Genomic DNA, 25,611 nt, shown 5'->3' on the forward strand with positions numbered 1-25,611 from the left:
TTAGCATTAACCAGAGATGCCAGGCTTTCCCATTCAGTAGTACGCATTCTCATGGCTTCCCAGAAAAACTCTACTACTAAGGTTTATTGTAGCAAATGGAAAAGGTTTCTATCTGGACAATTTCTAAAGGTCTGGACCCATTCTCAGTTCCAATTCCTACTATTCTACAGTTTCTTTCAGAGTTATTTCAACCTGGTTCCAGCTATTACACGATCAAGGTTCAGTTAGCAGCCATTTCCATTTTCCATGTAGATATGGATAATTCCTCCATAGCCTCCTTAAAAATATCAAAAGCCTTCTTAAAGGGAACCTTTCTTCTTAGGCCACCTTTTAGAGACCCAGTGCCTCCTTGGGACATTACCATTATGTTACAGCCATTAACTCAATTGCCCTTTGAACCTGAAGTATCAGTAGACATCAGAATTCTCACATGGAAAGCTGTCTTTCTAGTAGCAGTAACTTCAGCTAGAAGGATTTCTGAATTACAAGCCCTTTCTTCTAAACTACCCTATCTGGACTTTCGCATGGCTAGAGTTTCTTTAAAAACTAATGATTCTTTCCTACCAAAGGTGGCATACTAATCTTCCTTGAACCATTCTATGCATTTAACAGTTTTCTTCCCAAAATTTTCTAATAAAATGTAAATACATGTTACATTTTTTATTTTTTATTTAACATTTGTTTACCGGGAAAGTCCAACTTAGAACAAAGGCAATTTTCAGCGGAGGGCGGGGAGTGGCAGCTTGTGACTTCAAATCAAAGGGGGGCTGCAGGAGACAGTTGAATGGGTGGGACAAATGGGAAGGGGTGTGGCCAACTAGAAAGGGGTGGAGCTATGCTCAAAACCATAAAAACTGGGACTTTAATTAAATACGTTGCCCTGCATGCCAAACCATCATTATGAGAGTCCAATCAAGACAAAATGAAGTGTAGAAGAAAAAAAATATTTCAATGCATTGGCTACATGACAGCTTACTTAATATCTAGATGGAAACAAAAAGACTGTGAGGCATGAAAAAATAAGTTACTTTTTAAATACATTACTGGAATGCCAGTCAAAATCAAGTATGAAAAAAAAGCAGCACTCAACTCTAACCACTTCTTCTTGCACTGTAGTTCTAATTATAATTTATATTCAGCTTTTAAATAGTACCAAGTAACATGCTAAACGTAGCAATCTCTGTGATACCCCCACTTGTAAAAATGTTTCTTATACAAAAAAGACCTGCTGCCTGACAACAACTATCTACTTGTTTCATGGGGAAAACATGATCAAAGTAAAAAAATGAACAGCAGACAAGAAACAAAGTCAAGATTCTTTTGGCTTTTCCTGGTTAGGGGTCGCCACAGCGGAACTCCAGTCCGCTAATGATTGGCAGTAGATTTTTTTTGATGGTGCCGAGGTGCCAGCTCGACGCCCAACCTTCAACGAAGGTGCGCCCATTCACGCATGTCTTTTGAACGCCACTCGACCACGGGGGGGACATGTAGACTCCACACACAAGGCACTCCAGCCGAGAATCGAACAGGAGAACCTCTTGCTGTGAGGCGACAATGCTACCACTGCACCACCATGGCTAATGAGAAACAAGCTCAAGATAAATTGCTTAAAGGATTACTGCACAGGTTATGGACCACACATGATAGATTGGCATTCTGTTTAGTTTACGAGTAAAGCCTGCAAAGATGACTGCAAGTCTTCAACAAATGTAATGAGCTTCTGAAAATACTGTAATCCTGTCCTTTATTACAAATACTGTCATATGCATTTCAGTACCTAAGGCTTATACATTATCTAGTTATGTAAATATTCTCTGCATGGCAACAGTAAAAAGGCTTTCAGTGTTGGTAATTCTTTAACAGTATGCTTGTTAAAGCTTACTTGCATCTTACTATCTTAGACAAGCTTACCTGATGGTCATTAAAGCATTGCTATTTAAACACAGAGCAACAGGCATTGCAACAACATGCATTTTCTGAATAATAAGGAGCATAAATCAACAGTATACAAATATGACAGAAAACCAGAACATTCTGCAAAATGAAGGACAGATGAAAAGCCACTGTAGTATTTGTGTCTACCTTGGATTGGGGATATTCTGCACACTTACACTGCATAACTGCTTCTTGCCTTGCTTAGATATATCCAGAGTCACTACATGGGGGAGCGGGATGCAACATGTATGTCACAATTTGAAATGTCTCTGGCTGACGGTGATGGCTCTGACACATTTGTCATACCTCTCAACCTCAGAGCAAGAAATATGGACACAGCTGTAAATAGAAGTGGGACAAAGGCCCCAAAATAAGGACAATTTTTAAATATTGCTCTTATAAACTTAGAAAGATAATAAGTAGGTCTTGCATTAGTATGAATTTTCTGAAGGGTATGACATCTGAAACTCAAATATATGTAATTATTTTGTGATTTAGCTCCTCAGATCATACCAGTGATTTGCTAGAAAACCACAAATTTTATGAGGAACAGACAAAAATTCTGAGGCAAAAATCTGGACATTCTACAAAAATCTAGACAGTTGAGTGGTATGTTGCTGACCTCAGGAACAGTTTGACTGATTTCTCATCCCACTTCACTGACTTGCTTCACTTATTTGCTTTTGTGGCTGAATCTCAAATCATCAATTTTCTCCACCCCCCCCCCACATTACCTGTCCATTTCTTTCACTTCGTGCACCATGCCATTACCCCTCATATTTGTAACGTTCAGCTCTATGCATATGTAGGGTGGGGGATGGGTTGGGGTTGGCATTATGGTTAGGGTGTTTACCTCATGAACACAAGGTACATTGTTTGATTCTAACCTTTGTTTACTGCCTGGCCATTGGCTAGGCATGTAATAGTCTACAGACTGACTGCCTACTGTTTACCTAAAAACTTATTCTTCCACCACTTTTAACCATTCTCTCTTATCTGTGGTGGTTGTCTCCCTTCCTGTGCTGTATCCTTCCTCCTTGTCCCTCCCTTGTTCTTTCTATGGTATCTCTCCTCTCTCCTGCCTCGGTTTCTTGCTGTCTCTTGCACCATGGTGTGATGTTGCTTTCTTTTCCTCTAGTGAACTACAGACAGTCATAATTCACTGATTTCTTGAATGTTGAAAAGCTTAACTAGAAAAGACATAAGAAAGAAAAACGTTACTTGCACCCCCCATGGAGATATTGCCCCCACACCATATTCCTACCTTATATGTACCAACTCTGTGGTTACACTACATTGACAAAAAGTAAAAAAATATATGTAACAGTGCACCACTGTTTCCCGCCACAAAAGTCAATGTTATTTTGAAAAAAAAAAAAAAGAGAATGAAGTAATATTAAACAAAAGTTTACCCAACAAAAGTAACCTTGTCTGAGTAAAGATATGCAGTTGTTTCCTCCTTGGCTCTGTCTCCCCTTCATCACTTCCATTGATTTTTTTGCATCTGCCATTTCTCTCTGTCTTCCTTTTTCTTGCCCTTCCATTCATGGCTGCATCTCTCACTGCCTCCATTCTTCTTATTCTGTGTCACTCCACTTCTCTACACACCTCTGATAACCTCTACCCTTGCCATTAAGTCCTCTGCATTTGTCCTCACTATGTTTTCTACCACATCTTGTTGTCCACTCTTCCCAATTAAAACACTGTCTTTTCTCACCTCTCTATCAAGTCCACTTCCATCTCTATATCCTATATTCTACTATGACATCCCTCATGCTGCCTCATACCACCCTTGCCACCTCTAAAAATCCCTGAGCAAAACAACTCCTCCACATCCTTAGCATCTCACAAATCTTTCACCCATTCTTTTTCCACCTTGTCTTACTACTCTTATATTCTAAAATCAGAGCCTTGACCGCCTCTTTTTTCGGTAGTTAAAACTTTTTTTTAACCAGTGAGTGAGTTCACGTCTTACGAATCCTTCAGCTTTAACAATACACAAGAAATTGTGACAAATGACTTATATGTCTTGTTATAGTGGTCCTTTAATAAATATAAATCTATTTTAAATACATGTATATATATATATATAAATTGAAATTGCTCATGTGGCAATTATAAATTAAATGAAAGTGATTGAATCTGCAAAGTCTACCTACAGCCTATATCACCATACACTGAAGTGTTCTGTAAGATACCATGACATACTAAACCAAACTAAAATCCAACCATTTCTTAATACATGTTTGAGGTATTATGTCATTAAGCACATTAATAGAGTGCAGAACCTTCATTTCTGCTGTAATACATGCATTTTGGAATTTGGGAACGAGAATATAGTGATACAGGGGCTGATAAACCTCTGTGTATGAGAGTTAAATGGAGATCTGGGTTTGCTGACATGTTGTATACTGATGAAACAACTTGATTTGTAAAACTTAGAATATTAAGGTATTGAAATTCAGGGGACTAGATGTAATTTATTACCAGAATGCCAAAATGTCTAGTTAATGCAAAAGACAGCAGTGCCTTATTTCTCACGGAGTTAGAAAAGAAAGATGAAAGATAAAAAAGCTAATTTATTAATCTCTAAATATGATACAATTATACAAATTCAGGTAGAAAAGGTATAAAAGGTGCAGTTTTTACAGCATCTCAAAATGCATGTTTGTATTTTAACTTGACTCTTGGAACTATTTTTTTTTCTCAAAAACATGGCAAACAAAAATGGTTTAAAAATCCATTGTAATAAGTAATATTGCTTTAAAATTAGTAAACCATTAATCCTTTTAAACACATAAAAACATTTTAAGACATTGTGGCCGTTTCCTAAATGAAATAAGGTGACAAAGCTACCGCTGCACCACTGCGCCGTCCATACATATGATAGACGTGCATCGTCAATTGCGATTCTACCTTCACAGGACAAGACCATTCAAGAAATCAGGCCAGTTGTTTGTTGTTTTCTCAAAACAGAAAATGGGGAGGTCAGTTTCCAAAGTTACATTGTCCAGATGGCTTTCAGACTGTGTCTTCTTTGTATATTAAAAAAAAAATAAAAGGCTTGGTATTGCAATCTAAACCAAAAGCACATTCAGCCAGAGCGTTGGCTGTGTGTACAGTATTTGCAAGCCAACTTCCTATTGGTGACATCTGCACAGCAGCTACTTGGTCTACAGTTCACACCTTTATTTCTCACTGCAAATTGGATGAACAGTCCTGGTCTCATTCATCCTTTGGCTCCACCATTCTCATGATAATCTTCCTTGAGTCCACCCAGTCCTTAGGGTTTGGGAATCTGTCCCACAGTTGAATTGGACAAAAATAGACAACACTAGTTACGAAAGTTATGTACTTACCATAAAGATAGCGCCATGTTGTCTGTTTATCATCTGCTTCAACATCCCACCCACCAACCCCCTTCAAATTGTAATTTGTATTCCTGAGGACCAGGTTAGGATTAAATAGGCATATCTTAAATTTGCTTAAAATGTACCTTCTATATGGTTACAGGATGATTTTCTAACATCCTGTTGTCCACTCTTCCCAATTAAAACACTGTCTTTTCTCACCTCTCTATCAAGTCCACTTCCATCTCTATATCCTGTATTCTACTATGATATTCCTCATGCTGCAGACCATGCCACCCTTGCCACCTCTAAAAATCCCTGAGCAAAACAACTCCTCCACATCCTTAGCATCTCACAAATCTATTATTAACTTTATTGCTTGTGATAGTCATTAGGGTTTCTAAGCAGGACAAACTATTTGAGGTGATTAGGTGGGGCACATGGAATTATGGGTAGGGGAGGAGCCTTGAAGCAAGATTTTCCTAGTTGGTGCTGTGTTTGTATCCCATTGGATCCGACAACCCACATTTGAACCAGATGTAAAACAGATAACATGGATCTATCATTATAGTAAGTACATAACTTTCCTTCCTTGAACAAGTACCACAAGATCTTTAGTACACACCTGCACTACTGCCACCAGAACACGCAGAAGGGTCCTTGCATAATGCCTCATGTAACAAATGTGCCTCAAGACAGCAAGAAAGTATTCTTTCCCTATGCTGCATTGTAGTATCATTACTGAAACATGGAGCCAAATGCCTTGCATAGACAAAATAACAACAACCTTTTATCATCTGGCTTCAAAGGGCAGTATTTAGTTTACTCAGACACTGACACAAAACAGATGGGATAAGCAGTTTTCAGGTGACTATGTTATCTTATTGTCAAAATGAAATGAGTAAAGGTATTTTTGTATACAGAATTTGGATATACAATACTTGAGTAAATAATTGCACTGCTGTTCTTTTGCAGTTCTTGAAATTTAAATCTAGATATAAAGTATAATGCGTGAAAAAGAGCATGAAGAAACAATAAAAAGAACAGTATTCTAACTCATTTAACAATTAAGCAAAATATACTGGCTTTATTTTGGCAGAAGGCTTTGTCAGCTAGACATATTCTTGTATGTCTTTATTTATGCCATTATAATTCCAAATAATAAAATATAAAATATATCAAAGGGGAGACCAAAACGAAGCCAAATAAATAGATCCACAGACACATTATTGTAGTAAGTGCTTTCACAGTACCATAACACGGATTCTTCAGACTATAAAAGCTCAATAAAACCCAACATTTATATAGCTACAATTAAGTGGCACAGTCCAACAAAACACCTGAGATTGCAAGGATTCTGAGTGTCTCCCTATCTAGATGACTAGCTCATTACCACTCTGGCCAGGCTTCAATTCATATGTGCAAAGGACCAGGTTCTCCAGACTTGCTTTCTTCTGGAGATAACCATAAACTATGACAAATCTCATCTGCAACCAACCAGAATGTATAGTTTATAGGAGCAATTCTCAATACAAAAACAACCATTGCTTCCCTTCCATTACTGAGAGTTGACAGCATAAGATTCCAAGTCAAAAAGATAATCTGCAGCACCTCAATTTCAGCCCACCTGGTCCTTCAGGATCTGGGATCAGTGACAGCAGCAATAACATTACTACCACTTGCCAGGTTTTATATGAGAATTCTTCAATGGATGTTAGCTGCTCAGTGGTCAATTCTTTATCAACCTATATCTTAAAAGATAAGAAGCACTCACATTTGCCAAGAGGGAGCTAAAGTAGCAGATTCATTCAGATTGGGTTCTACAAGGTTGTCTGTTTATTCCCTCTCAATTCAAGGCCATAGTGACCACAGACACTTCCCAGCTAGGGTGGGGAGGCATTATCTGGAGAAGACAGTCCAAGGCACCTGGTTCCCTGATGAGGCCAATTTCCATATAAATGCCCTAGAGATGAGAGCAGTACTGTTAGCATTGCAGGCATTTTGGAATTCTCTCCCATTGGGGACAATTGCAGTACAGTCAGACAACATGTTGGTCATCTGGTACATCAACAAATGGAGAGGAGCCAAATCCTGTGTGCAGTAAAAGGAACTCTGATCAACACAGCTGATAAAACTTTAATAGCAAAACAACAAAGTAAAACACCAAATCCTACCCATTGTGTCGAGAAGCTCTCAGAGTGTGGCAGTGGGTGATCTCTTCTAACCGCTTTCCTTTAGGAAAGCACATTCCAGGGAAGTCCAATGTGATAGCAGACAAATTGAGCAGGTACATTCTTTTACCTCATGAATGGTCCCTCAACAAAAAGAGTGTGAACACGATCTTCCAATAACGGAGCCAGTGTTGCTGTTTGAGTCCCCCCGGGCAACAAATGCAGCAGCCACTTTGCCTTAATCCCCCCACAGGGGGAATCCCCGAAGGATGCTCTCCTTCATGATTGGCCCCATTGATCTCCTTTATGCGTAGCCTCCCATTCCATTAATTCCCAGATTTCTTCAGAAAGCTGCAAGGTTGAAGAGCAAGGTCATCCTCATTGCCCCTTATTGGCCTCTACAAATTTGGTTTCCCTTCCTTTGGCCTCACCTGATTCAACCACCTTGGTTTCTAGATCCAGCTCCAGACCTCCTGTCTCACCCAACAAGCATGATACATCTAGACGTAGTAAATCTCAGGCTTGCTGCCTGGTTCCTCCAGTTCCATTAATAGCCAGACAACCTATGCTGTCTTCCCCTGTCCATCATATTCTTTTGTCCTCCCATAAACCTTCCACCAGGAAACTATACTCCAGCAAATGGAAGAGATTTTTTTTTGAGGGGGGCTTAAAAACATAATACTGAATCTTTCACAGCCCCCATTAATATGAGCTTGGAATTTCTAGAGCATCTTTTTGAAGAAGGAGCTAGTTCTTCTACTGTTAAAATACAATCAGCAGCGATTTCAAATTGTCATGCTTGAATAAATGGTTCTTCTGCAGCGTCCCATAAATTAAGCAAAGCATGTTTGAAAGGCAGTCTACTCTTAAGGCCCCCCTTTAAAGATCCTACTCCCCCGTGGGACCTAAATCTTGTATTGCAGTCTCTTACACAATCTCCTTTTGAACCCTCAGCTACATGCAAACTCAAAATATTTTTCATGGAAAACATTTTTCTTAGTAGCCATTACCTCTGCCAGAAGAATTTCTGAGATCCAAGCATTGTGCTCAAAACCTCCATACTTGATTTCAGAAAGAAAGAGTTAACTTATGTACCAGCCCATTATTTCTTCCAAAGGTGGTGTCAGAATCCAGTATAAATCAATCTACTAATTTGCCAGTATTCTTTTCCAAATTTTCTAACAAAGGAGAATACGTTACATTTACTAGATATTCATAGACAGTTGCATTTTTACTTACATAGGACTAAAAACATGATAAATTCTGTCCATTTATGTGTTTCATATGCAGAACCAACACTGGATAAACCAGTTACTAAAATTGCTCTGTCTAGCTGAATAACAAATTGCATTTCCTTTATGTATAACAAATTGGGCATTGCTCTGACAAAACCTGTTCGAGCCCATTCTACCAGATCCATGGTAACTTCCTCAGTTTTTCAATCCAGGCTGTCCATGGATGATATTTGTGCAGCAGCTACTTGTGCTACTAGCCACACCCTTATTACTCATTACAGATTAGATCTGGTCTCCAGAGTAAGGGGATTGTTTGGTACTGTGGTACTCAGGAATATCCTTTCTTGAGTCCACTCTGGAAATTGGGTAGCTGAGGACTCTGTCCCATCAGTTGCGGGCAGAATTAAAATTGACAACATCAGATAAAGAAGTTATGTACTCCCCATAACGTTCCATCTTTATTGTCCATTTTCATTTTTCCTCAACTCCTCTCCCACCAATACCCATCCTTAAGGCTTCTGGAAGAATGAGTGTTTAGAGGACCTATATATCGTTATTATTTACATAAACTTTATATATATATATATATATATATATATATGATGATGATTTCCATCTTTTATTTTCTACTAAGGCAGCAAACAGGATCTGGGGTAATTAAGATTAGGTGCATCGTGGGTAAGGGAGAAGTTGGATAGTTTTTGGATCTGAGGGATCGGATCCAAACCCATTGGTTCAGGAAGAATGAAAATGGGCAACACAGATGGAATGTTATGGTGAGTACACAACTTCTTTTTTTTAACTAAAACCTGAGCACTGTAGCACTTCATGCAGGCAGCCTGTAAACTCTAGCAATTGTCTGGCACACTTGTAGAAAGCAGTTTGCTACAATTTAAAAGAAGGATTATTTTTATTAAACTAAAACATGAGTGTTGCAGTGCAGTGTACAGGTAGGGTATAAACTGTTTGCTGCAGTTTAAAAATAAGATATGATTTTTTTTACTGAAATGTGAGGAAGGAAGGTTAAGGGCAGGGCACAGAAAGGGGACTTGAATGGTTGTGGTCAGAGGGTGGGGGTCATGCATCTGGCCACCTGGTCGGTATGCCAGTAGAAGGAACATACCTATTTTTGCTGCAGGAAACATCCTACAAGTTATTTAGAAGTTATTTTTTTTTGCTCTTCACTTGAAGAGCTGAGGGGGTTGCCACAGGTATTTGGCTGAGTCAGCTATACTTCTGTAAGATACAACTGCCATATTGTTCAGCTGCCAGGTGTATGGGCTCTTAAGCAATTCCCCAACCTTGAATCTCCCATACCTCAGTTAATATTATAGAAGGGGTGATACTGGAAAAGCTTACTGGGAGGAAGTACTTGTTCTACAATCACAGTGTAGTGGTCCTGACAGTGCTGGGGAGGCAGGCTCAAATAGCAATAAAAAAAGAGTCATTGGGCAGGAAGAGTATGAGAAGAATTGGGTGATGGATCTGAAGAGGGTTGCATCTGAATAATGATAAAGAATGCATGATGTATCCATACAGGAAAAGCTGCTGCAGGAGTGCCATTTTGAGACAGACGAGTAACCAGATGTAAGGTAGATACCAGCAACAATCTGCTCCCCAGTTCACAGGACATCTGAAGCAGATGGATGGAATACTTCCAACAGTGTCTGAGTGAAGAAAGCCTCACAGAAGCTGTACTGTCCCAAACAAAGCCTAAGGTGAAAGAAGAAGAGGAATCCACCCTAAAAGAAAAAACAGCACTAAGAAGAATGAAGTCAGCAGGCTCAGATGAGGTCACAGCAGATATTATCAAGATGGTGGATGAAGTACGGGAGAAATGGCTCCTGAGAGTATTTATAGCAGTATGAAGGGAAAGGTGTATCCCAGATGACTGGAGATTGAGCTTACTAGTGCCAGTGTACAAAAACAAAGGAGACATCCATAACTGTGGGCAGCACAGAAACAGTACAGAGGAATCAAACTCATGTCACACTGCGCAAAAGTTCTGGAAAGTGTTATTGATAAACAAATAAGCAGAGCGAGCAGTTGTAAGTCAGATCAGGTTGCAACAACAACTGATCTGATGTTTGCAGTGAGACAGATAGTTGAGAGATGAAGAAAGTGTCCAACTGGGCATTCCTAGACTTGGAGAAACCATATGACAAGGTCCCAAGAAAGATGATTTGGGCAATCCTGTGGTGGTTTGAAATCCCACAAACATTGGTAGAATTAGTGTAGGCCAGGTTCAAGGACCCAGTGACTCTTGTATGAACAGTGCTTGGACTCACAGAGGGGGTCCCAGTGGGAGTGTGTGCATCAAAGTTCAGCTGTGAGCCCACTGCTGTTTATACTGGTACTGAACTACATTAGCAACGAATCAGAGGGGACAGATCAACAATGTTGCTGTATGCAGATGATGTGGCATCACAGGCACACAGTGAGCAAAAATTTCAGCAAAGGATAGGGGAATGGAATGCAAAACTGAAGGCACATGGGATGAAGCACAGTACAAATAAGTAAGTTGTAATGGGCAGCAAATGGAGGAATTAGAAGAAGGTGAGAATTGAAATAGAAGGGAAGTAGTGGAACAGGTTAACAGCTTCAAGTATCTGGGGAAGGTAGGTTAAGGAGAAGGGAAATCTGAATGAGGAGGTCAAAGCTTGAATCAGAGGGGCTACAGCCATTTGGTACTGAGTGTCAGTGGTAGTGCATGACAGAAGAATGCCAAAGAATCTTAAAAGTAAGGTATGCAAAACAGTGGTGCAACCAGTACTACTGTATGGTGCAGAAACCTGGAAAGTGAAGGCAGAACGGTTGAGGAAGCTAGAGGTGATAGAGATGAAGTGCCAAAAATATGTGATAGAATGCACATTATGGGGCAGATGAAGGAAAAAAAGGACATCAGAGCAGAAACCAAAGTAGCTCAAATTGCAGAGAAAGTCAAAGAGAACAGATCATGGTTGTAGACTATGTATGTGTGTTGTACCTTTAAGAAGCATTTCCAAGGTCGGCACCCAGCCAAAGAGTGAGCATGTATGAGAGAGAGTCAGTTTGTTTATAAGTTTATCAAAGTTAAAGTTATTGCCTCACTTCTGATGTCTTTGTATATAATAAAGCTGCTTGAACAGAACCCATGAATGTTTGTCTGTAACATCCTGATGGGGCTAACAACATGGTGTCAGAAGTGGGATTCCAGAAACTGCTTTTCAGAGATATGAAGTGCAGAATTAGCAGTGAAGGTAAAATAAGAGAAACAAGACCAAAAAAGGGCCAGAAACAAGCTAAAGGTAATGAAAACTTGCACGAACGATTATTTTATTAAAAGAGATAAAGCAGAGCATTATAAGGGCACAAAATGCATTACTAAGCAAATGAATAGCACAGAATGTTGATTAAGCAAATGGAAAGCATAAAAAGTTTATTAATCAAACACAATGTTCAAAATTAAGATATCTGATAGAATGATTACCAGAAAAGCCCATAGGAGGTTCAGAGTATCCTCGGAATTGCATAACGAGCATGTTTAGAGTAAAACAAGCATAAGAAAAGAGATTAAATGGGCAAAATAAATATATTAAAGGGCAGAAAGGGCATGTTAAGCATAAATAAAGCAAGGTGACTGCATGTTTTTTTGGCAAATTACAGTGTTTTGGCATAAACTACTATTTCGCATTAACTAAAGCTCTGCATAGCATGACTAGAGTTATTCGAAGTATCGCAAAGTGTGTAAAAGTGCTTACAGTGTATGTTTATTATTGTGCATTTATTCTGAAGAGTGTATTGTGTGCAAAGTGCAACTATTTTGTGAAGTGCAGCCAAAATACAGCCATTTCAAAAAAATTCTTGTGCAGGGTTTGTCTACTCATGAAGGGCCACCATTACAGAGTGTTTCTTGCACTGTATGGAGTTATTTAGCAAAGTACAGCCAGTTTCAGTGTGCTGTGTACTGTTTATTCTCAATGTGCAGTTACTTCAAAATGTTTCTTACACTGAGCCTCTTCTGCTGCCCAGTTCATTCGCACAGTGCAGTTACTTTGATATGTTTCTTACAATGATGATAAGTGGCTTTTACAGTACAATAATTTCAAGAGTATTACGGTGCCCGGGAGATTTATTTCCCAAAGTATTTTACAGAGTTCAATTACTCAGAGGCTTATTGTGCTATTGGGTATAGTTACAAGTACTGGCATAAATTCCTGGCATATATATATGTATGTGTGGGTGTTTGTGCATACTTGCAAAAGCCTTCGCTGATGTGTTAATATGGCAGAGGCATTTCACAGACCAGGTTCACTTGTATTTGATCAGAATATTGCAGGTAACTGGAGAATATTTGGACAAGAGTACAATATTTTCATACAAGCAGCTTACTCAGATGCACCAGGGCATTCATTTTGTTATACCTAACTGGGCCAGAGGCCATTGATGGAGAGCGTTCATTTCTGTATGCACCAGCAGTGTATGAAGGAGAAGGAGAAAAACATCATATTGGTATTCAGGCTGAATCAAGAAAAGACCCTGAGTGTTTGAAGCATAAATTCAGGGAAATGTGCAACCCCCAGACCATTGTTACATTAGAGAGGCATTTGTTTTACACAAGAGACCAAAGAGGCAAGGAGAAATGGTGGCAGCTTACATTACTGACTTGAGAAACAAAGCTAAAATTTGCATGTTTGGTGATTTAAAAGATGAGTTGATAAAGGACAGGCTTGTGTGTGGTATCAATAGTGCTGATGTGAGAAAGATTTTGCTTCATGACAGAGACTTAATGTTGTGCAAAGCCACTGTGATTTGTCAAATCCATGAAGTTACAGAAAGGCACACAAGTATGCTGGCTAGTGATAAGAGCACAGTTTCAGCAGGCTGCAGAGCAAATGTAGACAGCATGCAACATGTGGCAAGCAAAAACAGGCCTAAGCACATAGCAGCTGTGGGTGTATCAGGGAAACCCAGTAGATTTCCAGCAAGTTCCAAGACTAGTTCAGTTAAAGGAGCATGCTCAGCACAGGGCAAATGTTCAGTACAGCACAAGGGTGAATCAGCAAAACCCAACGCTAGCCTCATTGTTAGCTGTCGTAATTATGGTGCCAACCATGAGTCCAAAAGAGAAAAGTGTTTAGCATTTGGTCAGCAATGTCACAAGTGTAAAAAATGGGATCATTTTAAAACGTTTTGCAAGTCAAGCAAACCTCACTCAGTTGCAAAGAAGGGCTACTTAAGAAAGCAAGTCAATCATGTAGGCTTGCAGTCTACTTTCTGCATAGATGGTGTATCAGTGATTAGTGAAAAGGTTAACTCAGTAGATTTATTAGCAAAGGGTGAAGTGTTTTGTACTGTCCTGATCCATGGTAATATAGGTCTCGACCTGCTAAGAGGCCAGTGTGGAACACAGATCATAGCAATGTGTGACAAACAGTCAAAATGTGGAACACCCTATTTTCACACTGCTCAAAAAGCATACCTTGACCATGGCATTTCAAGCAAAATATATGCGTGGAGACGCACACACACACACACACACACACACACACACACACACACACACACACACACACACACCTCTCAGCTGGCCAGAATTCTGCAGAATGCCCAGATATTTGCCTCATATTTGTGGTCTGTTCCTGATAAAATATGTAGTTTTCTCAAGGTGACCATTTTGTTATAGGACCTAAACTGGGACACTTGAGGGCCACCATGGGAAGCCAGGTCTGCAATCCCATTCTCCCGGCCCCCATGGGAGTGGAGATAGGGCTGCCATATCATCTCACACCAGGGTGGAGAGAAGAGGGGCCTGGAGGGCTCCTACCATGGTGAAGGCATCCAACTTCACCCCATAACCGATGGCATCCTTGAAAAATCTCAAAATCTACAGAGCTGCTCTGGATGAGAAAGCAGGAGGACTCTGAAGCCGTCATGAGAGTGGATCTGCCCCTCAGCAGCCAAGGAGAGTTCCAGAGGGGTGGACGGGATCAGAGGGAAGATCCCCTGAGAGGATCCAAGGGCATGATTTGCAGCCTGCAGGAGACATGGAAGCAGCTGAGTCCCCCCAACATGGGGGGCTAAAGACGGAGAAGGTCTCTTGGCCAGGTCAAAGGGGAGGCCTGTAGGGGTCGGCCCTGACAGATGTCAGTAAGGGAGCGCCAGGCAGATGGGCATGTGGCCTGGAGAACCCCTGCCTGGGTGAGTGTGGTCAGGCAGATCCCCCCCATGACAGAAGTCCTTGAGGAAGAAACTGACTGGAAGGCTCCTGCCAGGGCAAAGACTTCCAGCCTTACCCCATAACCTATGGCATCCCCAAAAAATCACAAAGTCCCCACAGCTGCTCAGGATGGGAAAGCAGGGGGACTGGCCACCCCAGGAAGCCAGGTCACCATTCAGACTGAGTGGGCTAAACTGGGACATTTCTGTGTCCCAAAGACAATGTTTGGGATTCCAGGACAGATACTTCCAAACTGGGACTGTCCTGGAAAAAATGGGACTGTTGGTCACCTTGAGTTTTCTGGCAACTCACAAAGGAATGAAGTAATAAGATAATGACAGAACAGGGACATTATTTCACATAGATGGATAGCTTATTCCAGAGAATTAGAATTCCCAGAGATACATATCTGTCTCTCCAACATGTCCTATTTGTGTTAGTTCTTTAGATCTAGTACTTATTTTGCTGTTTGTTTAGTGGATGCAGAAAAGATTCATCAAAGTGGGGCCCAGTTTTGTTTTTGTGTTTGGGGAGTATGTTACAGCGGGTAACTATTTTTTGTTTTGCTGTGACTATCCATTTATTACCTTTTTAAGAGTGTGTGTGTGTGTGTGTGTGTGTGTGTGTGTGTGTGTGTGTGTGTGTGTGTGCACGTGCATGTGTGTGTGTGTGTGTGTGTGTGTGTGTGTGTGTGTGTGTGTGTGTGTGTGTGTGTGTGTGTGTGTGTGTGTGTGTGTGTGTGTAAATCAACTAAAAGCAGGGCACTACTGATAGCTGTACAAAAAATAAAATACTTACATGACATAATTTCAGCTACCAAAAGAAGTAGGCCAAAACTTATCCTGCAAAGCAAACTCGCACAAAATCATCCCATTTTATGCTGCTTATTCTTATGTAACAATTAAAAATTAACATCTGTACGCAAGCCATTCCCATTCCAAAACTTCCCCAGCTACAGTAGGTCTCAGACCACTCATTTTTTCAACTGTGCTCTATCGTGCCATTATCTGTCCAGCCAACCCCAACAGAAATTACTTGTGATGTCAAAAAGCTGGTCTTGGTGTTATAGAACGATAATAACTTTACCAAAATGCACGGAGTTGTGCTGTTCCTATACAAATGGTCATGTATTTGGGAGCTCTTATTGGCTCCCGTCCTCAGGAACAGTTATTTGATTGGTTCGTATACTGCAGTGGCGATTGGTTGTAATTGCAGAATATGAGCCAATCAAAAACTGTGTAGTACAGCCAACACTGTTCAATGTGGAGCAGCGGAGTACCTCTTTGATTGGTTTGTATATTAGGTTGTATACCTTTGATACAAACCAATCAAAAGCTGTGTAGAGGAGCCAGAACTGTTCAGTGCGGAGTATTCTGCATAATGCAGAGCACTTGGCTGCTCAGCATGGTAAACCCATCGAGCTCAAGGTAGACACTGGTTTAAAAGTGTAATGTTATGTCAGCTGAAGCATCTGCCAAAATAAAGGCTGGTGAACAACTTAATCTAGCTAGCTGTGTGAAACTTGTTGCCTATGGAGGTGAAGAAATTCAAACAGAAGGCTTAGTGGTGCTTTCATGTTATTTGGCTGGGAACAGTTACAAGTTGTTGTTTTACATAGTCTGAAGACCTGTGCAGTCATTATTGGGTCTCAGAGACCATTTGAGAATGAACTTGCTTTCATTTACTAAAGAAGTTCACCATTCCAGCTTCAGTGAAACTATTTTCTCAGAATATGCTGATGTTTTTGATGACAAGCTCGGCAAGCTTCCAGTTGTGTATTCTATGAACTTAGACCCAGAGGTCAGTCCAGTGGTCAGGCTGGCAAGAAGAATTCCAGTAGCCATGCAGAGCAGAGTTAAAGCTCAGTTGGACAACATGGTGCAACAATCCAGTTACAGAACCAACTGAATGGGCGTCGTCTATGGCAGCAACTCATAAAAAAGGCTCAGATTAAATCAGAATATGCATCGACCAATGAGACTTGAAGGCATTAAAGAGACCTCATCATCCTATGCGAACAGTCGAAGAAGTCGCAGCTCTAATACCGAATGACACTGTATTTTCTGTCTTGGATGCAAAGAGTTCATTTTGGCAAGTAATGCTTGATTACAGTCTTTGCTGACTACATTCAGTACCCCATTTGGAAGATATAGACTTCTCAGGATACCATTTGGAATAAATTCTGCAAGTGAAGTCTTCTAGCGTGCAATGGAACAGATCTTTTCAGGTTATCCCTGTGCCATAATAGTAGATGATTTGTGGGTTGGAGGCAGTGGTGAAGCAGAGCATGACAGAAACCTGAAGAAAGTTTTAGACAGAGCACGTGAAGTAAAGTTAAAGCTCAATCCTCTGAAATGCAAATTCAGATTGCCAGAAGTCACATACGTAGGGCATTTATTTGCCAGTACAGGATTACGACCAGGCCCATCTAAGCAAGCAGCTATTCTTGAGATTCCAGCACCAGATAATGTTCAAGCTCTACAGCGTTTTTTTGGTGTGGTTAACTATTTGGGAAAGTTCATATCAGACTTCAGTGAATTGGCAGTGCCTTTAAGAGAGCTAACGTATAAAAATGTTGCATGTTGACTAGAACAGCACCAGAGAGCTTTTGATGATCTTAAGCAGAAAATTGCCACTGTACCTACACTAAGATACTATCATGTCAATACACCAGTTACTCTTTCCTGTGACACTTCAAAGTTTTGTCTTGGTGGAGTTATTCTTCAACAGGGCAGACCAGTAGCCTAAGCATCTAGAACTCTTACCCAAACTGAAATGCAATATGCTCAGATCGAGAAAGAACATTTAGCAATTGTGTTTGCATGTTCAAAGTTTCATGATTATATTTATAGTCGCGATGTCCAGATTAAAACTGATCATCAATCTCTAGTTACTATTTTAAAGAAGCCCATGCATTCTGCTCCAGCAAGATTACAAAGAATGATGCTCAAATTACAAAAGTATAACTTCAAAATGGTCTATATGAAAGGCAAACTTCTTTATCTGGCTGATACCTTATCCAGATTGCCCAGAAATACAACGGAACAGTTTGGTGCAAAGAATTTTGACTTTGATGTCATGGAAGTGCTTAATTTTTTGACCATGAGACTTGATGAGCTGAGAGATCATACAAAGACTGATCCTGTTTTGCAGAAGCTCAACCACTACATTCAGGTAGGATGGCCGTCAAAGCAATCCAGTGTACCACCTGAAGTACAACCTGATTTTCTTTACAGAGATGATATGTTGATGGAAGATGACATTATTTTCAAAGGTCCTAAAGTTGTTGTTCTTGCTTCCTTACAATGTGAATATATTCAAATTTTCGTTTGTGGTCACCCAGGTTTTGAATCTACCAAAAGAAGGGCACGAGGACTAGCATTTTGGTCTTTTCTACTGAAAGACATTGACAAAGTACTTTTATCTTGCTCAGTATGCAATAGTACTAAACCACATCTGTAAAAAGAGCCACTTCATCCAAGTCAAGTTCCTGAACTACCTTGGTCAACAGTAGCCACTGGCATGTGTGAGTGGAACAGTCAACATTACTTAGTGTTGGTCGACTCTTATTCAAACTGGTTTGAGATCGATTTGTTGCCTAACCTAACGTCCACTACTGTTATTACCAAGTTGAAATGTCATTTGTCAGTCCATGATGTCCACTTAAGCTTATCTCTGAAAATGGTATGCAATTTACCAGTCAGTTCTTTCAGAAATTTGCAAGAGAATGGGACTTTGTGCATGTTACTAGTAGTCCTGATTATCCACAGTCAAATGGTCTAGCTGACTGTGCAGTGCAGAGTGCAAAGCAATTACTAGAGAAGTCAAAGTGTGACAATACCGATGTCTTTTTGAATTTACTTAATCTCAGAAACATACCCTGTGACGATATACTTGACTCACCTGCTCAAAGACTTTTATCTAGGCAAACCAGAACAACCTTGCCTATCAGTTCCAGTTTGTTGAGGCCTAAAGCTAAAAATAACAAAGCAATCCAAGCCCAACTACTCAGAAAACCTTCTTTTCAGAAGTCCAGTTATGATAAAATGAGTAGATCTCTTCATCCATCGAAAAAGGAGAGATAGTAAGGATACAAACGGTGAAAGGTTTTGACCGGATTGGTCAAGTAAAAGGTTTATGTACCGAGCCAAAATCCTATTTTGTAGAATCTGAGGGTGTGGAGTACAGGAGAAATCAGAGACATCTTCTTCCTTTGTCAGAACCGGTATCGCAGCACTGTTCCTGTGATAGAGACTCTAGATCTCAGAGCAATCCAGACAAAGTTCCTGTTCCAGAACATGTCTCAACTTCCATTACTGCTTCTGATGATGTTCCTGATGTCACCAAGGTTGAACTATCAGCAGAGACAGTCCAAGTTGCTAAACCTAACTCTAAATTCTATGTCACATGATTTGGTCGCATCTCCACACCTAGTGTAAAATACACAACAACCTGGACATAGTTGTATATATGTATCTAGTTCTGTATAATTGCATGTCTAAGAACTATTTTGTATTTATTGCATGTCAAATAATGTCGTCAATGGAGTACGATTCATTTCTCATAGAGGGAGGATGTAGAATATGTATGTGTGTTGTACCTTTAAGAAGCATTTCCAAAGTCTGTACGTACATATAAACAGCAAGCACGTACTAGCTTCAGTGCCATTTTGAGACTGCAGCCAGAGAATGAGCATGTATGAGAGAGAGAGTCAGTTTGTTTATAAGTTTATCTAAGTTAAAGTTATTGCTTCATTTCTGTTGTGTTTGTACATAATAAAGCTGCTTAAACAGAACCCATGAATGATCGTCTGTTACATCGTGACCTGGTGAACTGATTCAGATTTGGAACAGACAGAAAGAAGACAAGATGAAATGTGGGCATCCAGCAAAGAGATGGATGGATTGTGTTAGAAAAGACCTGCAGCAGTCAATTATGACTGTCGAAGAAGGTAGGAAAGTGGAATTGAATTGAGAGAGAGAGAGTGACAGTTGACACAGGACATTAACCTCATCTAGAAAAAGGGGAAAAAAGGGGGTTGATGATGATGAACTAGATACAAGGTTGTACTTTGATAGGGAATGATAATGGAAAAATGTGAAGAGCAAAAGTAAAAGAGAGGAAATATAGGCTGGATGGAGAAGAAGTGTGGTATGAAATGGGCAGGTAGAGTAGAGTAGAGCAGGGCTAGGGCTCAACACAAATTTCTGCAGATGTTGTAGTCAAAGGTTGTAAGGAGCACCAAGAGCTGAATAAAGGTGTGGAAGATTAAAGAGTAGCTAAGGCTGGAGGCAGAAGTTAAGTGAGGAGATGAAAAGAGTGTATGTCAGGCAAGACATCAGGAAGGTCACAAGAATTAGGGCAACACCATTGAGGATGATGTGGTGTGGAGGAGAGTTAAGTGGGACATGAAATAAAACAGGTAAAATGTTTGGGAAACAGGGAAAACTTGAGGAGGGATATGTTTAGGGATGGATTGAGAAAGAATGAGGTGGTTTAAAAGATGGTGAGGGACTAGGAATGGAGGACAGGAGGAGTAAAACAGTCTACAGAAATGAAATTTGGGGAGATGGAAAAATGGAAGAAGATGGGATCATTATTAGAGAGTTAAAGAAAAGCAGTAATGAAGAAGATGCAAGAGATTATACAGAAGTGGGAGCAGAGCTGAAAGGAGACTTGAAGGTATAACAGATGGGACATAGGGAAGTAAGGTGAAGAAAGACTGCTGGTGATGCCATTGCCATAGGTGTTAGGAAATGTGCTACTATAAGCACTTTACAGACCTTGAGTTAGGGCTATATGAAATGTATCAGTAAGAACAAAATAGTTACTACATGTAGTGATCTGCTTGGAAACAAGCAGACATACAGGAGAGTGTGAGAGAGAGAAAGAGAGTGTGGAACTGGTACAGCTGAGATGTGGAAACTAGGGCAATCTCTGAGGAAGGTGGAGTATCAGTATGCTGTTTTTCACTCTTCCTTACTCATATGCCAGCACTAGCAGATATGAGATAAAAGGGGAGTTTAATATCTGGTTAAGCAAATGGGGAACCAAAGGCCAAGTGATAGTGGGTAGGTGTTGGTGGGCTATCTGAAATGACTATAGATGGAGGGAAGAGTGTATGAAGGCAGTGGAATCAAGTAATTGGAATTGTAGATTTCTGAAGATGGGCTAAGATGCTGCTTGCTGGAGGTCAAACATAAGGGGTTGAGGAGCAAAAAGCAGATGGCTGCTGAGGAGGCGACGTCTGTTGTGTTAGGCAATTTAAATTGGCAGGGAGTGCACTGTGCCACAGCATCAGTTCCAGGGAAAGAGTTCTACTGGTGGCAGTTCAAGAAGGACATCTTGGATCTCTGGTTACATGCCACAGATAGAAGTAAAATATTCTGGCAGTGATTCTTATCAACTTGGAAAAGGTTCAGGATTTGTAAAGCTAAGGAATTTTTTGAAGGATGAGAGGACATGCAGTGGTATGATTTGACAATAGATAAAGGGGTAGGATAATGGTTGCTTGGTGGCTGCACTTCCAGAGCTTACACCCTGAAGACACAAGGAAGCTGCTGGATGAGTCTTGGAACTTGGGAGAGGGTGAATGAAGATTATGGCTGCAAACAGAAGAACGATAAATAAGAGATAGAGGAGAGATAGAAAGTTGTTGCATTTTACAGAGGAAGTGAAAATAGTGTTTTAGAAGAAGATGGAAGAGAAAGAGAGAGAGAGAGGCACATTGAAAGGTCAGAGATGGGGAAGGGCAGATTTGGAGTGGGCAGAATTTAGTAGATCAATGAACATAGCAGTGGAAAAAATGTTAGGAATCCAAGAATGGGCAAAAGTTACTACATTATGAGCAAATCAATGAAAATATAAGGAATCCAAGAAACACAAAATAAAAGAGGGAGAAAGGACTAAAGGAAATGTTTTTCAAGTACATCAGATGTAACATAGACCACAATCTAAAATAACTTTTTAAAGAACACAGTGGAAGTTCATTGGAGGCTTCAAACCAGATTGACTCAGTTGTGTAGGCAGATATAAAGGCTGTAGAAGTGTCGTCAGAGGCCACAAATCAGGCAGAATGACTCACTCAAGGATGTAGGCAGGCGTACATTGAGTAGTAGTTTGCTGTTTACACCTTTTAATGACTGAGATTACTCAAGGTGGACTCACTACCTCAGCTCCATAACTTATTTTTTTAATTACAGAATGAACTATTAAGCAGAATTCACGTTATAGTAAAGGTGTGCTTTCTAAAACATGCATATGGAGTGGAGCCCAACATTCTGGAAGGTCATGTACCTTGGTGTACAAGTTGGTGTACATTTCCAAAAATCCTTACTATATGCTTGGACTGAATGCATGTTTCATTTGCATCTCATCAAGGAGAAAGTAAGGAACCTGTTAGTCTTGAAGGTGAGCTCATTAGAATAGTTAGACTAAATGCCTGGATACTGACATCTGACAGCCAGAGGTGGCACTGTGTCTGAAGAGGCCAAAAAAGGAGATAAGACATAATGACTTGCAAGTCTAGAAGAAATGGCTGAGGTGCTGGCTGGGCATTAACTGAACTCAAATCTATCACTGGACTGGCATGGACCATGATGCACTGAAGTTAATTAGTTTAATTCACCTTAATGAGAACACAGCAGGGTCAACTTGTCTGATAATCTGATATTACAAATGGAAGAAGTGAAAAATAGAATGGTGGCTTTTACAATAAATAAAACTTAAAAAACAAATAACATTTCATAACTGACCTCCCGTGTATATCCTGCTCCATAGACATCTTTGTAGAAATTCCTTATACCGTCACCTTCGGTACAGTGACTCCCATATGGGGATTTCAGACGTTTAATGTGCACCTGAAAAAATGTAGAACACATTCTAATTGCTCATCATGAACTGTTTTTAAAAATTTAGCAAACTATTAGTCTTGTAACCTTGAGTCCTTCCTGTGTGACCACTCAGACATACTTCTTTTCAAAACCATTTTCAAAACCATTCCAAATGCTATTAAGGTCAGAAGAGTTTTCCAGTACATTAATCTACATAAAATACCCTATTTCTTATGTATATTTTTTTGTGTTTCTGCAGATTTGTTCACTTATCCTTGATGCTACATTGGTAGCCCAATAAAAACCTGCAGTAGTTCCTTGATTTTGCATTACTTATGATCACTCTCTTTTTGTAGATGTACTTCCTTGGTCTGTATCTATGCATTCCTAGCCAGGTGTTGAAGGTCCTTCCCTAGGAGTGCAGTTTCTGTATTTTCATGGATTTGTGAGGAACTGATAAATTCTATGTGCGATAATAATTTTTCAGCACGTAAATCCCTCTTTTCTAACATGACCGCTAGCAGTACTTTCCTTGGTAGTAGCACTGAGTTCTGAATGTTAAGGGATAAGCTACATTTTGTGCTACTGCTGAACCACCCAAGTAGTCCTTGATTCCCTCCCAGGATTTGTCAGAAAGGAACTTGATTTTATGCCAGTTTGCAAGACTGAAAGTGCAAACTCCTGTTAGAAATGAAGAGTAATGACTTAAATCTGCATAACAGGTCAAACCCTGCTAAGTTTTGGGCACGTTAGCTTACAATAAACAATTTATCAATATTTTTTCTGTTTGCAGTTAACATGTTTCTGTCTCATTACCATTATACAGCTACCTCTCTGTCTCTTCCTGTCAGCTGGCTGGCTGATGGATAGATGGACTATTTGTCTACCTGTCTTCTTTTCTGACAGAAACATTAGCTACTTTTTCATACCTGGAAGTAACATTATTTTTTCTTTTACAGAACAAAAGCAAGAAGAGTAACCATCATCATTCATAGGTAGGTACTAGGCTATCTGCCCAAAGTAATTTATAAGCCTAGCCAGAATGTGTTGGCTTTCGCCACCCCCTTAGATTAGTTCCCTGTGCCTCTGTCCAGCAGAGCCACTGAAGTGATCCCAGGGCTAAACCTTCTGTTTCCCATCCACTTGTCAAGGTTTCTTTTGCAGAGTGTTAGCGAGAAGCTCTGCCTAATGTTGATTGGGATCTTGTGCCAAAGCATGGGAAGTCTGTGGGACAGGAATCTATCCCTCCAGCACATCCTATTTATTGTTGTGGTGAGGTTTAGATCCCTAGATCATGTGGCTCGAGGGGATAAGGTTTTCTTTAGGTGGAGCATGTCTGTCAATTCTGGGATGGACATGGCCTTGTATGTCAGGCAGGGATCACCTCTTTGTAGGCGGTATGCAACCGAGTACAGCTGGAGTTTCTTCAGTCGAGCTACATAGGGCATCTGGTTGAGGCCACTGATCCTCTTGGTGAGGTACTTCTGTGGTCTTTCCAGCTGTTGCAGGTGTCTTTGTAAGGTACATCCCAAATGGCGCATTGTACTCTATGATGGATCTGATGAGTGATGAGTAGCGGGGCAGAATTACCTCTTTTGCTCTGGATGCAAACCCTTTTGTGATTAGGTGGGCCATGTAGAAGGATTTTCTAACCACTTTGGCAATGTGATTATCAAAGGTGAGATTACTATCTACTTGGGTCCCCAGATCCCTTATTACGTCTTCCATATTTAGGGGACTACCACCTATGTGGTAGTTTGTGGGTACTTTGTTTTTTCCAAAGGGGATGACTATGCACTTTTTTGCATTTAGCTTGAGGCCATGATTTTGACACCAGGTATCCGTCTCAGTGAGACCCTTTTGGAGGATGTCTGTGTCAGCTGGAGAGTAAATTATAGCCCCTAGTTTGCAGTTGTCTGCGAACTTGGTCAGCCATAGTCCTCTTGTGCTTGCCTGTACCTCTGAGAAGTATATGCCGAACAGGAGGATTCCTAGGACTGAGCCCTGGGGAACGCCACTTGTAACCAGTTTAGAGTCGGACCTAGCTCTCGCAACTCTCACCATGTGGGTTCTGGCCATGAGCCAGTTGGCAACCCATCTTGTGACGTAGGGGTTTATGTTCAGGCTAGTGAGCTTGTCTATAATACCAGAATGGTAAATGGTGTCAAAGGCCTTAGCGAGTTCTATGTAGACTGTGTGTACCACCTTTCCCTCGTCTGTAGCCTTGGTAACTGTCTCAAAGAAGTCCACCAGGTTTAGGAGGCATGATCTGCCCTTAACAAAGCTAACTGGGTAGAGTCCAGTGTTTGGAGGTTCCCAATGTCTCAGTTAATGAGTTCAATGATGATGCAAGCCTTGCAGACCAAGCTAGTCAGGCTTATAGGGTGATAGTTCCAGGGGTCTGTTGTGGCTCCACCTTTGTGGAGCAGAATAACCATTGCTGTGCGTTGCTCTATGGGTACATAGCCTGTGGAGAGGCTGAGTTTGAACAGTAGGTGAGGGGTTAGTTCGTCTTTGAGCTCGTGTAGGACACAGCCTGTGACACCACCGGTCCCATTGATGCTGTGTTTTTGGCTTTGGAGAGGGCTGTTTTAACCTGAGTGTCTGTGATTTCAGGGACTCTACATTCTTCTGGTATGGTTATGGGCCCTTTTGGCGGTGAGAGGGGGGTGAAGTTTCCGCTGAACCTGTCTGCCAGGATGTTGGCGATATCGGTCGGCTCAGTGTATTTTGTGCTATTCTGCACTAACTCTGAGCAGATCTGAGCATTGCCACTTAGATTCTTGACATAGCTAAAGAATGCCTTGTGGTTATCTTTGGAGTCCTTGGCAAGTTTTCTTTCAAAGCTCGCCTTGGATGATTTTATGAGGGATCGTAGTTTCTTGCTGA

General features: G+C 40.6%; 1 protein-coding gene across 1 annotated transcript in view; it reads right to left on the minus strand.

Moving 5' to 3' along the window:
• The window catches only part of LOC122790625 (amiloride-sensitive sodium channel subunit gamma-like), a 1,193,300-nt gene that overhangs the window by 642,070 nt on the left and 525,619 nt on the right, over positions 1–25,611 (minus strand). The window contains exon 5 of the mRNA XM_044058151.1: positions 22,645–22,749. Within this exon, the coding sequence (XP_043914086.1) occupies positions 22,645–22,749 (105 nt within the window). The remainder of the gene's footprint in view (positions 1–22,644; positions 22,750–25,611) is intronic.

Source organism: Protopterus annectens, chromosome 16.part0 (genome assembly GCF_019279795.1).
Source record: "Protopterus annectens isolate FY-2018-M chromosome 16.part0, PAN1.0, whole genome shotgun sequence".
NCBI classification, from domain to species: Eukaryota; Metazoa; Chordata; order Ceratodontiformes; family Protopteridae; genus Protopterus; species Protopterus annectens.